The 17,424-nt window shown below is 36.1% G+C and overlaps 1 protein-coding gene across 4 annotated transcripts in view; it reads left to right on the top strand.

Moving 5' to 3' along the window:
- DPH6 (diphthamine biosynthesis 6) overlaps window positions 1–17,424 on the top strand; it is a 205,738-nt gene that overhangs the window by 177,175 nt on the left and 11,139 nt on the right. The window contains exon 15 of one of the 4 annotated variants that reach the window (XM_085301636.1): window positions 15,671–15,732. The exons of the other annotated variants lie outside the window; for them this stretch is intronic. Coding sequence (XP_085157762.1) covers window positions 15,671–15,690 — 20 coding nt within the window. The 3' untranslated portion in view covers window positions 15,691–15,732. Of the gene's footprint in view, window positions 1–15,670; window positions 15,733–17,424 lie in introns of those variants that run through there. 4 annotated transcript variants of the gene reach the window in all.

Here is a 17,424-nt window from a genome sequence, read left to right on the forward strand (position 1 = left end):
TTTTATTGAAAAGGTAAACAGTTCAAAGAACAAAAAAATACTGTATCCCATTTTAGAGTATTTTCCTATTTTCCTTCTTCAAAATTTAAAGTTACCTACAGACCATTGAATCATGAAGAAGAGATCAGAAGGCTGCATAAAGTAGATTTGATAGAAGACCTAATGGAAAATATTTTCACATAAATGGAAGGTTGCACAAGTCTGTGAATACATTAGGCTAAAGAGCAGTTTAACCAAGTTTTAACAGGATTTGGAAAATAATTTAAAATTTATAATTTGCAAGCTGTAAAATTTACAACATCTAAACCTCCAAAGTACTTCCAAATGTACTTTACTGGTCAGGAGATAAAGACTTTATGAACTTTGAAAATCAAAATTAATACTCTTCACCTAATTATAATTTTTTAATGAGGGGGAAAAAAAGGTATGTTGAAGTTAGTTGTTTCTAATATTTACAGTGTCGGGAGTTGTCCTCAATTATCCTTCCAGGAATTCATTTTGATAAGACAAAAGTGTTCCAGCTTTTCATAGAATCTGTTTCTTACTAAACATACAAAATTAGCACCTCATTTACAATAGAAAATTTGATTGTACTGGTATATTATTCTCTTCAGTATATATTGATTCAGTACCCAAGCCATTGGGTGGATTTAGGCATATGAAGAACAATAGTATCTCACTGTTTTTCCTCTCAAGGATATCAGACCAATGGTTTTAGATGCAGATCCATTTGAGGCAATTGTATTTATTTCCACATACAAACGGGAAGATATGTGGCACAAAAGGATTAACTAATTTGGTAACTTAACACAAGATGATGGAATTACAGAGCTTCATTTTTGTTGAAGTTGTTAGCTGAAGGTGCTTTCAGAATTAAATGCTGCTTGGATACAGTATAATAGAAAGAATAGATAAGTACAGCAGTGAAGCAGAATGGTTCATTGAAATGCACGCCTTGTTTTAGAAAGAGGTATGAGATACATCTGTTTTGAGATTGCTCTTCTATAGGGTATAACTTCATCATTTTAGAATTGTCAGGGGATCTTGTCTTGTCATTTCCAGACTTTTATGAAATGCAAGACTAGTTGTAGCCAGCCTAAGGCATTTTCCACAATTACATACATGAAGATAAACATATTCTAATTTGGCTGATTACTACATTTTTTCTTTGCATTAACTACATAGAGTGTGTCCTGAGTTCCTTTGTGTGAAATCACATAGCGTATCTTACCTGCTGTGACTTAATCAGGTGTTTGGTCATTCAAATTATAGCAACAAAAGAAATTGTCACAATCTCTATCTTCAGATTAGGCTTTTTTTAATGTACTTTTCTTCTAAATCCGAATCTTTTTTTTTCCTGTGGTTGGTTAAATCTTTGAGAGTATGGAAAACACTTAAACTTTCAGTCTAATGCCTTTAAGAAACAAAAACCTTAGGTGTTAATAATGCTTTCATTAAAAGTACTGCGTGTCATTTTTGGCCTAACTTACCTGAATACTGTATTTGGGAGTTTTTCAACCTTTTTAGGTATTTTCTGTGCATATTAAGATTTAATTCTGATGGGAAACAAGCTGGGTAGTACTTCCCTGTTACAGAGGGTGATGCTATAGTTCTTGTCCTGCAGTGAGAGTACCATAAGGTGCTGCTTTAAAAAATGGCTTTGGCGGGTATTAATTTGAAGGAACAATTTGACAGGGTGCTAGGCATGAGTTATTCTATAAACATTGCTTGAAACTCACTATTTTTTTTCTGTTCTGYACATTTCATCTTTCATGAAAATACTACATATAGGCTGAAAAACATTCCAGAAGTTTTCAGCACATAAAACATCCCTATTCAAAGTCAATAATTATTCTAAAAAGACTACATCAGTTCTGAGGTGCATTGATGTCATCTTAGATCTGAGATAGTGTATTTTTAGCTCTGAGCTGGTGAGGAATCTTCAATTAGTTATCTTCACCTTTATAAGACATCTTTCAAAAATATCCAATCTGTGCCTCCCACTATGTCTGTTAGGAGAAAGAAGCAAACAATACATTTTCTGGAAGATAAGACTTAAATATATTTTTCCCTGTCCAAACRTAGGGAAATTTGTTTATTTTTTCTGGCATACAAATGAAAGTGGTCCAAGTGTTAATGGGAGAGCTGCATACACCAGGCAAAAGGAGCTGTGGAATATTAAAGTTCTTGGCCTGTTTAAACCAGAATGATTGTAGTCTCTAGTTCATCCAAAGGATKGTCTGTATTGTGGAATATGACATGCCAGCTACAGACACATAACAAGTCCAGGTTTCAGAAAATACTGAGCATCTGATTTCTGAAAATCAAGTCAAGCTGTACATCAGAAATAATTTTTTTGTTGTTTTGACTTTTAAGTATAAKGAAATCCTATTGAAATTCATGGAAATTATGTTATTAACATCACTGGGAAAGAATTTCAGCACAGCTGACACATTTCAAAGACATAATTTGAACCTTCATTTTCAATAGGGAGATGAAAGCACAAGGCTTTATGTTAAAGCATGTTTATGTCCACTTGCTTAGTCTTTTCTACTCTTCATTTAGTCTCCTATTTCTCTTCTTCTCTACTTCCACTCGTCCGTTGGTCTGGACTACGTAAGTCATGTCTCAGTCTGGGTCTTGGAAAACATAATGCAAGAATAAAACTTGGAGTGGGCCAACTGCAATGAAAAAGAGATGTAAAAATTAAGAGACAGCAGTCTGAAGTTTCTTGGTCCAGAAGACGGACATATGACTGACATAAACCAGAATATAGCAAACAGCAACATAAAGCCAAAGCCTTTGTTTTTAAAATGTGTTCCTTTATGCTGAAAATATATGATCAGTAGATGAGAAGCAACAAGTAGTGAGCAAAAAGATGTGTACAGAAATTCGCAGCTTGGATTCTGCTGGTGTTATATATTAAATTAACAGTCATTAATATTTTTCTCTATCCCCCTTCAAAATGAAAATAGTGGCACAGAAACAAAAGAAACTTGATAAATCACACACAGTCCTCACTCCAGCTTAAGTGCAACACAGCCTTTTTGTGTTGTTATTTTTTAAAAAAGAACAAGTTTTGTATTAACAGGAGGAAAAGAAGTATTTGAAGGAAAAATATCCCTTTTAGGATCCTGATACTGTGAAATACTTACATGTCTCRTGAGAATTGCTGAATGCTTTTCATTGCCATTAAAATTACTGCATGGAGACGCTGGACTCCATCTCTTTTAAACTTGAAATAGGTGTGTAGTCAGCAGTCAGAGAGGTGCATCTTGGATGGACAAGGAGACACGAAGTTCAGCTTTGCCTYAGTGTCGTGATTTCTAATCAAACTGGAAGTTTCTCCTGAAGCAGTATGCAGGTCAGTGATGATGATGGGGACACACCTTGCATGATGAAGTCCATGGCTGGATTTTTATTTGTTGAGGTAGTACAGGAAGGACAGTGTCACCTCACACTTATTTCTTAATTTTTAATGACAGCCTGTTTTTAAATTAAGACAAAACATCCTAATAACATTTGAAATGCTCGCTGTCTTTCTTTGGCTGTGAGGCTTAGTTGATGTACTGGCATCTTATCAACTGGGAAGAAGCTATGAAAGAAAGGGCAAAGCATGACAGTAACAGGTACAGAATTCTTAATACTTTGTGCATGTGTGCATSTATCATGCAAACTGACCAATATGAAATAGTCCACATTTTTAAAAGATACAAATTAATGCGTTTAAGAAAACTGCTCCAGGGTTTGTGGCCTCAGTTCAATATGTTTGCACGTGTCTAATCCATCCATGGAGTACTTAAACCTGTGCATACTTTTCTGAACTGAAGCTACTTCTAAAATTACCCTGCCGAAAGTGGCTCGTATTTTATATTTTGTGTGTATTCTTTATTTTTTTTATTTTCTTAAATGATACAAATTTTATCTGCATAAGTAAGCATACTCCAATCTTTTCCATACTGCTTAACCAAATTAAGTTAATCCTGACATTCAGTTACCCAACAGCATGCAGAAATAAAGTATGCCACTAACTGTAGATGCTCAGGAGAAGCTGGATTTAGACTGTCTCATTTCTTTCCTTTTAAAAACCTAAGACAACCAAGAAAATTTGCCTCTTGTCAGTCAATTSATCCTATTGTCATTCTAGAATAAATATTTTAAAGTACTGAGGTCTTTCCCTTCCCCCACTCCTTTATTCTCACAGTATTTGGAAAGAGGAGAGTCTTTATTTCTTAGCAAAGCAAACAGAATTGTTTGCCTGAGAAGACTTGGACAGCCTTAGTCAAGAGTGAATGAGTCAAATTATGAGAGGATATTGAGGAAAGGAGATAGGTGGAAAGGGTTGTAAGGTACCTGCTGATAACTAAATGAGATCAGACCATCTCAGTCACCTCTGATTTTGGGCCACCTTTCCTGGCATTATGGCTCCCAACTATTTCTAGAAAGGAATGAAGAAGGATGATTCTGGCCGCCATCCATTTCATTCATCTGCTTACTTCAGAGCCGGGTTACCCAGGGCTTCTATCATGATTATACCAGGACATAGATGAGCATGTAGTTCACATCCAGTGATATTTGAACATCTAAATTCTTCAGAAAACACTCAGGTGACAGTTGTTTTCTCYCAGTCCCAAAATTCATTGGAGTGGAATGAGCAATCTGAATTTAGAAATGAAAGATGCAAATCAAAGTGCCCCCTCACTGGGATTTCTCCGTGGCATGCCCACTCCTTTGCCATTGTCCCTATTCTTTTTGATATTATTTATTCCTTGACTTGCTGATGTTTGTTGAGACTGTTATCATTCATTCATCTCTCATAGCATTCTGACAACATAACGTGACCTTAAAACCAAGGAATCCTATCAGGGGAGAGAGGCTTGGTCTTCAATCTTTGTATTGTCAGTCTGTKCTAACTGTTGTATTCATTATTTGGCTAAGCAGTCTGTTGATGCTTTCTTTCCGAAGCTGTAAGAAATATTTGAAATTATCTCTTAAACTGAGATTGAAGCTCAGTAATCTTAGATACCATTTTAAGTTTTCAGTATTACAAAGTTTATCTTGAAGATGTTAAACTTGCATAATGAGTTCATTCACTTTTCAAGCAAAAAGTTGTACGCATCTAATTGCAGCTTTGCAMGCTCACCCTGCTTCTTCTTAGTTTGCAATATCTAGCGTTTCAAATGTTCTATTTCTTCATAAAAAAGAAGTGGCTCTAGCAATACCTAAACAGCACTCTCCATACCAGAGTTGTGTTTTGGAGAGTCTGTTTCAAATAGGAGAAAAGGAATTTGGGCTCTACACTCTTTTGATACTTGATCTTCTAGTTTACAGACTGCTTCTCTTCTATTATTCTGCAGCCTGTTGCCTCACAAAGATCATTTGGATGATACTTAGTTTTCCTTTAAAGGGGTAGATTATAAAAGAATGAAAGAGCTCTGCCTGATTTTCATCTAATTGCAAGAGAAATTGCACGACTGGAAATCGGGGACAAGTTCATTTTACATGTGAAATGAACAGATTCAACATTAGAACTCTTGGTACAGTTCTCCTGGAGCAGCCCYTCCTCCTACCTTGCTCACCTGTGCTAAAATAGCGGACTTGAAGACACACTGTAGTTCTTAGCCAGCATTTTGCAAAACAAATACTGGTGTTTCCGCRGTGATAATTGTTAGTCTTATTAGTAGTGTTATGTTTGCAGACTGACAGTTCCACATTAGCCCATTTGATAAATGCTATTTGACCAGATTTGAATCTTTATCTCCTCCTAAAGGCTAAATTGTTGTGCATGTTTGGAATTAATTGTGTCGGCTTCATTAATCTGTTTCGTGATCTTAAAGCTCCTAGGGGTGTTTTGATCTGGTGTTCGCGGTTACTTTCTTGATCAACCCCAGAGCTTCATCTTATACTTGTGAACTGGAGTTGACTAGTTCACTAGGCTTGACTTAAAGCTGTTTGACTCTGATTGTTGTTCCTTGCCTTCTTTATGGATCACAGATTTTATCTGTTAGCTCATAAAAGTCAAGTAATGAACAGGGAAGAAATAGAATTTATCTAAAATTTACTAAAACCTTTTATTGTCCCTAAAAGCATCATCATGACCTTCTGCTGAAATGGATAGAACCTGTAGCCACAGGGCACCTTTCACACAGATTTCACTGCAAGACTGAAGATAAAATGAAAGGCCAGATAGTTTACAGCCATTCTGGAGGCTGTGGACCARAAAAAATACAACTACTGGAGTAAGTTCAAACTGTTAGTGATTAAAGAAAGGCTGTCGTCTTTCTCAGAGTTCTGTCCATGTAGAGCTTGTTGAAAATTCATAAAATGCAGCATTAGTGACATTTCCAGGGTAATATACAATCTACTGTAGCAAAGAATTATCTGGAAGTAGAAATTCCACTCTTCTGACTTTTTCTTAATAAATTTATTAACTGTATAAGGGCATTCCACATTTATTGCTCAGCTATTTCCTTAATAGTCATGTGTTTACAAATGAAATATTTTGATGACTGCCACTATTGCGAACTTGATAGTCTAACATCACCTAATTTTTCTTTCTTGACCATTATCATTAAGTAAAGGTTCTAGCACCAAACTAAAATTCCTAGTTATGTTTTTCCTATTCATCTTGTGCCTTCTGGGGTCTGTCTTTTTGGAATTTAGTAAGCAGTGTTTTTTGTGAGAAAAAAAAAATATATGTATKTCTAGCTGTAACACTTTTTGTCTTTTGATCTCAGAGTACCTCAGAAGGGAGTTTAGTATCAATCCCTGGGATATTATAGAGAAGGAACCTGGACACAAGAGAAAGGAGGTAGTGAGTTATTCAGGTTTTCTTAGTAAGCCTGTGACAAAAATTGAATCTTTGTCTATTGAGTTCTGGTCAAATGCCTTCTCCAGCCTCCTCTCCTTCTACCCAGCGGTGCAGATCCCAAAGTGCTAAAAGACATAAAGAGCAAAAGACTTAAACAGATGTAAATGAATTTACACAGTTCATGAAATCCTAGCTCACTAAAGTCAGCAGCAAAAGGCCCATTGACCTCAATGGAGCCAAGATTTTTATCAGATCATAACGTCTTTTAAATAAAATAGTGCATTTTTTTCAGCTGTAGATCTTTCAGATCTAATCTGATTCCTTTTTTTCTATAATACAGTATGTGTTGCTGTAGGGTCGTAAATTAAACTTCGTACATAATTTGCTGTGGGTCTCTATTTCTTAACTAGGCCTTTTACCCCTTTTTTGAATTCCTTTGCTGTGAAGAAAAAAAAAGCGCTGACTGTTCTTAACAATATTAAGCTTTTTTTTATCATCATCCCATTCAATTTTTCAATTGCTTCCTTTGGGTTCTTACTGTATAGGTAGTATTATCTATTAGTAGCAAATTTCATTGTTACTTAAAGATATAGATGAATGAATATATATTTATTTATGTTGTGGCCACAGAGTTTTAGATGTGATGGAACCATTGAAACTTGTAATTGTGTTTTGGACTTAGCACATATATGTTACTGTTAAAAATTATTGATAGCTTTATAGATTAGCAAGAGTCAGTTTAGCTGAGTAAGGGAGGAACTTACTGATACTTTTTGAATTGGTAATTAAAAAGTTTAGGTGAAGAACATGAATTGCCCCCAACAGTTAAGTTTGTGACAGACTGCAGTCACTGTCTGTAGTCTGATTTTACTTGTTTCTTTTCCTCTGTGACAGTGAGAGATGAGAATTCACTGAGACACAGAAAACAAGAAAGCAAAAGGGTGGCAAAATGAAATAATTCGTATCAAACAGGAAGGAGCTGTTCTCAGGTCTAAGTACTTTTATTTTCTGTAGTGTCTGCAAGGGATAGAACTGCTGGAAGTGTAGTAGAATCTGTGTAATGAGGTTTTACACAACCACAAAATAGTAGTATTCCACAAAATAGTCTCTTGCGCAGTATATTGATAATGTTTTATAAAAATGGCTCATGAGGTCAGKTGCTTTGCTGAATGAATTATTTCCTTAGGACAGTCTTCTTCCCTTCTACTTCAGCTACTTATCGTCTTCAGAGAATTCTGGCTAGCACTTAATTAAGGTAGCTCCAGCAGGTTGCTAAAAAGAATATGAATTACTATACTGCACAAGGAAGTTTATTCTGAGAAAAATAGTGACCAGAATTTAAGAGGGTAGGTGCACRTGAGAAATTAGAAATTCTGTAACATCAAAAAGAGAAAGTAAGAATAAGGCAAATCCAGCGTTCAACAGTCATTTTTAAATAGTGTTATCTGTTGCCTTCTTTTTCAAAACTTAAGAYATTACAGGTATTACTGAACTTATTCAGCACCAAATTACAATATCCTTTCCAGCATACCAACTCTAAAATATGTTGCAGTAATAGGATGTGCTCTGAGAGCCCATAGTAATGTTAGCATGACCAGCGAAGCATTAACAAGAGTCAGTGATGTGGCTGTGTTGTATACACTTCTTACTTCTCATTGTCAGAACTTCATATTAAAGTGCTAATAGATAGTGAGAGGGAAAGTAATAATAAAGTCATACTCCCATTATGCTTCCAAGCATAGACATAAGATGCCAAGCTGTATATTTATCATACATTATAGTCCCTGATTTTTTTTCATAACATAATAGGTTAAATCTGGCAAAATGAAAGGATGCCACTCAATGACTTTAGCTGAGGATAGCATACAAATTTTAAAAGAGCTTGAAGAAATAATGAAGAGCTACTCAACCTCAAAATGGTTCTTGATAGAAACATTTAATTTTTACCATATAGTAAGTCAAAATTATTGGGAAAGTACTTAATTATCAACATTCAGGCATTTTTTTTATTGATTGGAACTATTCTGCTTGCATATGAGCAGCTTACAGTTTCTTTTTCTGGCGTTCATAACAAATGAAGAAAGAGTACTGGACCTTTCTGCAAAGTTATCTTGAATTTCCTTTAGCAGCAGTGATTCCTTGAGTTATATGGAAGCAGCATAACTTTGCTTTGCCTTGCTCTGCTTGGTTGACCTTATCTAGAAGATATTTTTGTTGATGCCAAAGATGACAGAACTGTCAKGACTGAAAGCACTAGACCTTTTTCTAGCTGATGGTTAATCAGTCTTGAACCAAAGGAAAAATTGCAGGAGGAAACAAAGACTGTCAACTCGGTGGTCCRGTTTCAATACCTTAATGTAGGTGTCAATGTGAGGTTAATTTCTTTGAGTCCTACAAGCCAATATAGTTTCTTTTATAAAGGTAATTATGGCTATGTCTATACTAGGAGTTGGTGAGTGCCAAAAAGCCTTCCCAGCTGTCACCATTCTCTGTACTGTTCTTCTATGCAGTTCTTCGCAGCCCTTCTCTGCAGTCAGGAGGGTTTCAGCTTTTACTAGCTACCAGACTCCTAAGCAATTTAAAGATACTTGAAAGATCAGGGTAATCCTGCAAAGTAAAATGAGCTTAAAGAATAAATGATGTAATGGATGTGACACTCCAGAGATGAAATGTATGAATCAAATCAAGCCAGAATTAGGAATCAAGTACTGCAGCTCTTACTTAGCCAGACTCTCATTTATATCAGGTGTATTTGTTTTCTTCAGTGCTTGTGAAATCTTATCACATGGTCTTGAGGACATGATGACCATACTGAAATTAACAGTTTTTCCGCTGAGTTAGAATGGAGTCTGAATTATTTCCCTTTCATCTCATCCAAAACATTTAAGTATTTCTTGTATTTATTAGTGTTTGCCTAAAGCAGATTAACAAGTTCAATATTAAAGTCATCATCATAGAATCCAGTTCCTATAGAGGACACTATATGTGGAGGAAGTGAGGTCTCTAAACCAAAAAGATCATAGTAATCCATTGAGAACTGTCCCTGACCTAGAGAGAAAGTAGTTTTCTGTGTGAATGGCTTTTCTTAAACACTGTTACATCCTTGTGGGCTGCAAGCGTGACTTACTGCAGTTGTGCAGCTACTGCGTGCAACCATTTAAAACTGTTTATCAGAGCCTTTAGTTGAACCCTGGAATACAAAAAGTGGCTAACTGTTCCATCAAAATCCTTTTCCCACCTCCCAGGTCTTTAATGCTTTATAAGGCTTCTGTGGTAATAATCTTACAAATGTAGGGAAAGATATCACTGAGGTAGCACCTCTTACATCCACAAAGGCAGATGAAGGTCTACTTGGACACCCTTAGTTAATAATTACATTTGCTAGAGCAGAACCAATATATTAGCCTTAGCTAAATTGGGTTCTTCAGGGCTAAAAGCATGTGCATATAGCTTACCTAACAATATGTATATGATGTGCTTGCTGCATAACAAATTACGTTTTATGGTGCATTCATTTGACTACCTCATCTGTGCGGTGCCCACAAAACTGTCTCCACTAGGCCTACCACTGACATGCATATCCTTGGGCAGATTTAAATAGCTTCCTTTATTTTAATTAACCTGCCAAAGAAAAGCTTCTTTTGTTTTCAACACTTAAAATTAAGCTTGGCCTAAAGTCTAAACGTGACTTGTATAAGAAATTTTGAAATGCTCTTGGAGTTGTGGAGGTAACAGGAAATGCAGACTAAAAAGCAGCAGATCTGAGTAAGCAGCTTCCAATTTATAGAGTTGCTTTTCTGATTATAACAGCTTTTAAGCAGCTAATCTATTTCCTTTTGAGCTTCTTTTAAGCTGAATGGCAAAAAGTTCTGCATCCTGCACTTCTCTGAAATTAAACTCCTCTGAGCAACAAGAGTGAAATCCGGACATACAGGTTGCAATGTATCTCTAAATAAAGTATGCCTAAATTGTCCATCTTTGGCTTTATTGTCTRTTACGGACATTGATTATATTTCCACTTGAAACTACTGTTTGGGGACTGGAAAGGCATTTCAGAAGACTTCAGAGTAGGMTGGATTAGCTGGTCATTTCTTGTAAGGGAATTTTGATGAAATTGTCTGCAGTAATAACTTGATTAGTCAGAGGTCCATTCCAGTTCAGTGTTGCTATTATAGACAGAAGTCAGGCAAGTCACAGTCGTCTGGACACTTAGGGTAAGATTAATTTAATCTCACTAACTGCCTGAAAGTTAACTGTTTTGTTTAACCTAACGGTCTAGGCTTTTGAGGTTGGGAGATAGACACCTCTAAAGGACTGTTCATCCTATAGTACATTTTACTATGGGATTAAGCATCTTTTGAAACAGGCAACTTTATATTAGATGTATAGCTTTAAAACTGTTAAATTAGATGAGAATAATTCTATCCTAAATTTAAAACAGAATTGATGAATCAGTGCTGAAACCTTAAGCTGTCACTATAGCTATCTGCCTGGTTAACTGTTCCACTTCTCATTTCTTTAAAGAAAAACTCACCTAGTAACTTTATTCTGTATCTCAGATGGCCATCCCAGTGTCTCTTCCATCTAACTGCCACATTTCCCAGCCACTCTCTGATGGTTTGACAAAATTATATATAAATAACAAGTACAAGATACTGAAAATATGGTAGTGGTATAAATTAATTTTACACCTTTTTTAGTATATATGATTACGTTCTCCATTTTGTAAAGTAATTTAACAAATTTCATTAAGGAGTTGCAGAATTCAAGGCCTAAGAAATACACTGGACCTTGAATTTAACATGCTTTACAATGGGTTTGTAGCTATCTAATTAAAAAAAAAAAAAAAAAAAAAAAAAAGAAAAGAAAAGAAAAAGAAAACCTTCATTCAATCTAATCACTTTTGGTACATGAGTTATACTCAGCCTGTAAACTCCTCATTATTCATACACAGAGGGATGTGTTCAGTGATTAAGACCCTAAGGATTTAGTTGATAGAATAATCTGCATTTCTAAAGAAAAAATAAGCAGTATGGTATTTAATTCTTTAAAAGAAAAGTTGTGATGCATGTCAAAGCATAACATTGACTCTTAGTTTTAAAAATGATATCCTCAATTTGCCTATCYGTTGTATGGTTCACTTGGATATCTGTAATATGCAGTCTTGATCTAATAATGGCTAATTATGCAGTTGTTTATCAGCTCATTTGAAACATTTTGAAATTCAGTCTAGCTCAGCAAATTGCTGTGCTTAAGGCATTTTTACATTCTAGGAAATTATAATATCCCCAGAAGGCAAAGAATTAATAATAAAAATCCTCTTTTGTAAAAGATTATCATTGCAGAGCAAATGGAGCAGATCTTCCCTATCTTAGTGCATTTAATATTCTCATTTTTTATATGAAAGTTTGATGGAAAGACTATGTGGGGATCACTGTTTTATTAACTTGTTAAGAGACACATTTACTGAACCAGTGCAGCATATTGATTTCGGTGTCTGCTATATGGAAAAGCAGCACTAGTAATGGATGATTTTTAGACATTTCCATTTGGAAATTCTTTAGACATTTTGTGATCTTGATTTCTCTGTATCGGGCTTGCATTATGGAGTCACTTTTTAAAATTACAAAGATGCTTTCATGTTTATTACTTAAAAATTTTTCTCACCATCCAAAATGATTTCTTACAAATATGCCCAACCTTATTGAACTCTTGGGACGATGAGAACGAAGAATTGCAGGATCAAATCCACAATTTGTATCAKCTTGTTGGAAACAGTATTCTGACTGGTAGATTCCAGGTTGATAGGCAATAAGAAGGAAAAAAGAATACTATGTACAGCACATTTGTGATCAAGCTTGCAACTGTCTCTGGAGTGGAGAAGCTGAATGTTTTTCTTAAAATCCATCACATCATGTATATGGCTTGATCTGCGTATCTTTGTAGTTACAAACATGCAAAGGTAAATGCCTCACCTTTGGTTAGACAAGATATTTAATGAGAAGGAGAAAGGCAGCTGTCAAAATAAACTGAGTTGCTATCCTTTAGGTATTTTTCTTGAAGTTTTTCCACCCATAAGCRTACCTCTTTTCCAGGTACTTTACAGTTGGCTTTTATTTTGCGGGAAAAAAAGTCAGGACTTTTACAGTTTAATCTAGTTGTCCAATGATATCTTAATCACCATTATTCATCTTGGCATTGCATGATTAGAGTATTGAAAAAAATCAGATCTCTAAGAGCATGCAGGTATCTGTGATCTTTCACCCTACAAAGAGAATGATCCGTGTAGGCAGGGGCTGGAGTCACTGCAACACTTCAGAAACTAATTTTGGTATGTCTGCACTCTGATCAGGCTTTTTATTGAACAGAAAATTCTATTTCTCGGCTGGCTGTGTTGATCTCTTAGAAGTCATAAGCTGATTTCTACTAGGAAATCTTAATCACATAGGCTGAGAAAGTAAACAATCTTTGTTTTAGTAACATTAAGACCATGCAGTTAAGTGATTTACAGGAATTAATTATGTCTTTTATTTTTGCCAAGCCATTACAAATGTCTCATGGAGATGTTTCTGAAGCCTGGCTTTAGAAACTGAACTATTTAGCTCTGTCAGATATATTTACTATGTTGCATTTTGTGCAGAGATGAAAGAGGATTTACTGCAATAGATCATGAAGTGTCTGTTCCACAGCTAGCTGTAGTTCTATCTTAAATTTCAAAAATAAAAACAATTAGTCTAAATACAGGACTAAATATAGCATTTATAAATCTGTAAAAATCTACTTTTGGCATAAATTTAGATCRGGTTTTATTATTTTGATATAGCAAAGGAATTTCAGAAGTAGTAGATTGCAGTGTATTATATATCCTTATGGATGTACAGTGACCTACTTTGTAGATTTGGACAGAAACATTTGTTTTGATGTAGAATGTACTTTAGAAAGAGTCTTATTGAGGGAGGCATTGAAACAGCAGCAGTAACAGTGTATTTAGTTACTGTTATTCATCAGGGGATCTCAAAGCATTTTGCAAAAGTGGGCAAGTCTAATTTCCTTGTTGAAAACTAGAAAGCTGAAATTTGGGAGTTGATTTCAGGAAGCATCAAGAACTGCAGGTGCTCAAAAACTCCAAAATCAGACACAAAGCCTGAGCCTTGAGCAGGTATCTATCTTCACATCATCAGGGGCCTTGCAAAATTAAATCAACCTCTGTGCCTCTGTGTATAGCGTTGAAAGAGCTTGCCCAAGGACTTCCAGGAGCTCGGTGTCAGYGCTGGTGATAGAAGTCCTGTCTGTGCCCTTTCCCCTGACCCGAGGGGAGCCACCCTCGTGGGAGCCACCCACCCTAGAGGGGCCGATTCCCCTAAAGCACCGCTTTGTTAATACGTTGTCCAAAAGGTGAAATCATTGTTGGTTTTCAGCATAAAAATAGCAGGTAAGGCAAACTAARTATGATGAGGTAGTTCGTTTGAGAAATTCTGACAAGATCTACTGTATGCAAGTGAAGCAGAAGCATTTTATGGATGGTCAGAACTTCAAGGCTGAATTGCGGTTTTAGCAATCATCAGTTCCCCTTCTTTTGTCATTTTTGTTTAATATATTGCATGGCAGAAACTTATGAACAAGTTTTATCAGCTTGCAATAAAAATGTAACAACTGTTGTATTAAATTATRTAAGTTGTAAACCATTGTAAAAAGCAGAAAAAGTTATATCGACATGGAGCCAGAAAAAAATATTATGATGAAGTATAAAATACATTGTGCTGCTTACTACAGAGTTTTTGCCCAGTTTAGCATACTGTAAATCTTCAGTAGAACTTAAGAATGAAACTGTGAGTAGATTTTTCTAAAGGATTACGGCAAGTGGTTTAAGAAAAATRAAAGTAAAGTAGGATTTATAATTTACAAACAAATCAGCAGAAATGTGACAGCAAACAAAAATATCAAAAAGATCAAAGGAGATGAGAATAGTGACAAAGGTAACGGTCAATGAATTCAAAACTTCCTGATTTGCCCTAAGAGAAAGCTAGAATTATGGAAGAATAAACAACCAAAAACTGTATTTTAAGCAAGTAAATTATTACTTTAAAACTTTTTGGTTTATTGCTTACAGAGAAGAGAAATGCCAGTAACTTTAAATCTGGCTATAGATCTAAGTGGTGTGTTTGCAAAAAGGAACATTCACAGGAGAGGACAAATGTATTTAGCATGAAGTACTGACACGACAAGATCTAGTTAGTGTTGTTTATTCTGCTTCTTTGCTCTTGGTAGGTCAAAAATGAAACTGCCTAGATTATTAATAAACAACAGCAAACCTTAAGCACCTTCCTCTTCCTCTTTTTCATCCCACCAAATTCTTCAGGGCTTCAGTGACCCCAGATGCTCTTGTAGCAGTTTGTAGATGAGTTTGCTTTGCCCTCCAAAGTGATCTGGCAGAAATTTAGCTGGGCTGAGCAAGTTTTATTACCTTCCCCTCTATCCACATGTGTTTTCTGCAAAAGGCAAAAGAAGGTGATGACCTGATTCTGATGAATCTTTCTACCAGTGGTRCAATTGAAAAACAACCTTAAAAGAGAAGCTTTAAAAAAAGACTCATTCAACTAATGTAGTGTAGAAAATACTGGTAAGACCGCTACAGTGATGATGTTCAGGGGAAGACTGCCTCTCTCTGAACAGATTTGATAGCTTTCTATAGCCTGTCCTTCTCACTACCGTATTCTGTAATGCAGAGGGTATGATATTCCCTGACAAGTTAAGGCCCACGGCATAAAGTATCAGTGTTGACCAAAGAAAGGGCTGTGTGGGCATCTTTGCTTTACTTTTAAACTGACATCTCTTCTTGGACAATTTATTTCCCTCTAGCAGTACTGCAACATTGTTAAAACCAGATCTCATACCACAGATCACATCTTTTCAGAAACAGGTATGAGGATAAATCAAAATCATTTTTCACTGTGCCTTCTGTTTGTGGGAAAGATAAAGGTCACCTTTCCATCACTCACACTTCATGTTTCTAAAAAGTGATTAAAGCATCACATCCGTTTTCCTTCTGAGCATTTTCGCTTTCATTAATCCAGCGTCTACTTGAGCTAACATAGTTTTTAGTGGAGACGTGGCTTAAGGTTCCAGAACTAGAAATTCCTTTCCAAAGAGCCAGTGTTCAAACAGATGAAGCTGTTCAGTGCTGCCGATTGCCTCTTCACCTGTGGGTGCTGACCCACCGGTGGGGATTCCCAGCTGTGCGGAGCAGATTCCCCAAGCAGGAGGCCAGGTGTGGGCAGCTTTGCTATTCCTTTTTAGGTTATGCAACGTACTTTACCTGTCACCCATGCCACGATAAATCAGAAATTTTACAAGCATTCTATAAGGCAGTGCCATTTGTATAATTCTAAAACATCTTCTCTAAAAGTTTGTCAAAAAACAGGTGTTTAGACCCATGCGTTTTGGTGATTAAAAGTTTTGTCTTTGTTAGATTTGTGTAATAATTTTCTCTTTGTTGTAGTCTTTAGTGATATGTTATGGTATAAAGTATATAACAATTTTTTAAACAATAATAAGAAAGTCGATTGGATAGCRCACTGGCATGTATGATGGACTGTTTGGATGTGGAGCCCACAGAAAACTGTCAAATACCCTTTAGACAACCCCAGCTGTTAATGTTGGTGGAAGAAGGTCAGAAGCCTCTGAAAAGCAAAGTTGTTTTGCAGCAGAGCAGGTGGAATGCATGCAGCGGTGCTTTGCTSGGGTATTTTTAGGGTAATTTTAACTAGCAGTGATCCAAAGGCAATCCAAGCAAAAGGACGGTTCGGTTCCTGGTCGTTGTGCTGTGGTTGGTACATGTGCTAATTGCRGTGAGCCCTCAAGAGGAGGAATAGGCGTATGGTGGGTCAGAATTTCAGGTCAGTTACTGGCTTTTCCMCAGATTTTCACAAATCATATATAATTTTGACACTTTTCTGTGTCTGTCTGTCCTACTTTGCCTTGTGCTGCTTTGTATTTTTTTTATGTTGATAGTAAACTCTTTGTGGCAGACCCTGTCTGTTGCTTAGAGTTTATACAGKGCCTGACAAAATGACACCTAAGTCTTGCTGAAAGCTTTTTTAAATTATGCTATTAAAACTCCAAGTTAGAGTAGAAATTAATTTTCGGCTCACATCAGTATGTGGCCAAATTTCAGGCTTTTTTCTTTCATTTTGCTGTCTACTGATACAGTTGAATAACTCTCCCAGTCTCCTGTTCCCAAATCTGGAACAAACTCTGAGCTCATATTACAGAAGCACTAGCAGTGAGATTTATTCATCTTCCTTGGAGGCCGTGAAGAGGAACAAAAGATTTTCATCTCTCTCCTTTTCTTCCTTGACCGTGGGGAGTGAGAGGGTACTGGTATCTGAGTATTTACTATACAGGATAAAAATCCAATTAATGTAAATCTGCCAGATCAGGAGGAGGTAATTGTGTGGCTATCAAAGCCTACAAACTGCTGGGTGGAGCATCAGCAACCTCCAGTAACAGTATTTCCTCATTAGAACAGTAGCCAGATTTTGTTCTGAGTCTAAATATTTGCCTGTTCTTTTTACCTTGCTTCAGCTGATTTCACATAAGTTGTCAAATACTGT

This window comes from Rhea americana, unplaced genomic scaffold (genome assembly GCF_003343005.1).
Source record: "Rhea americana isolate MKP2758 unplaced genomic scaffold, rheAme1 scaffold_18, whole genome shotgun sequence".
Taxonomy (NCBI): Eukaryota; Metazoa; Chordata; class Aves; order Rheiformes; family Rheidae; genus Rhea; species Rhea americana.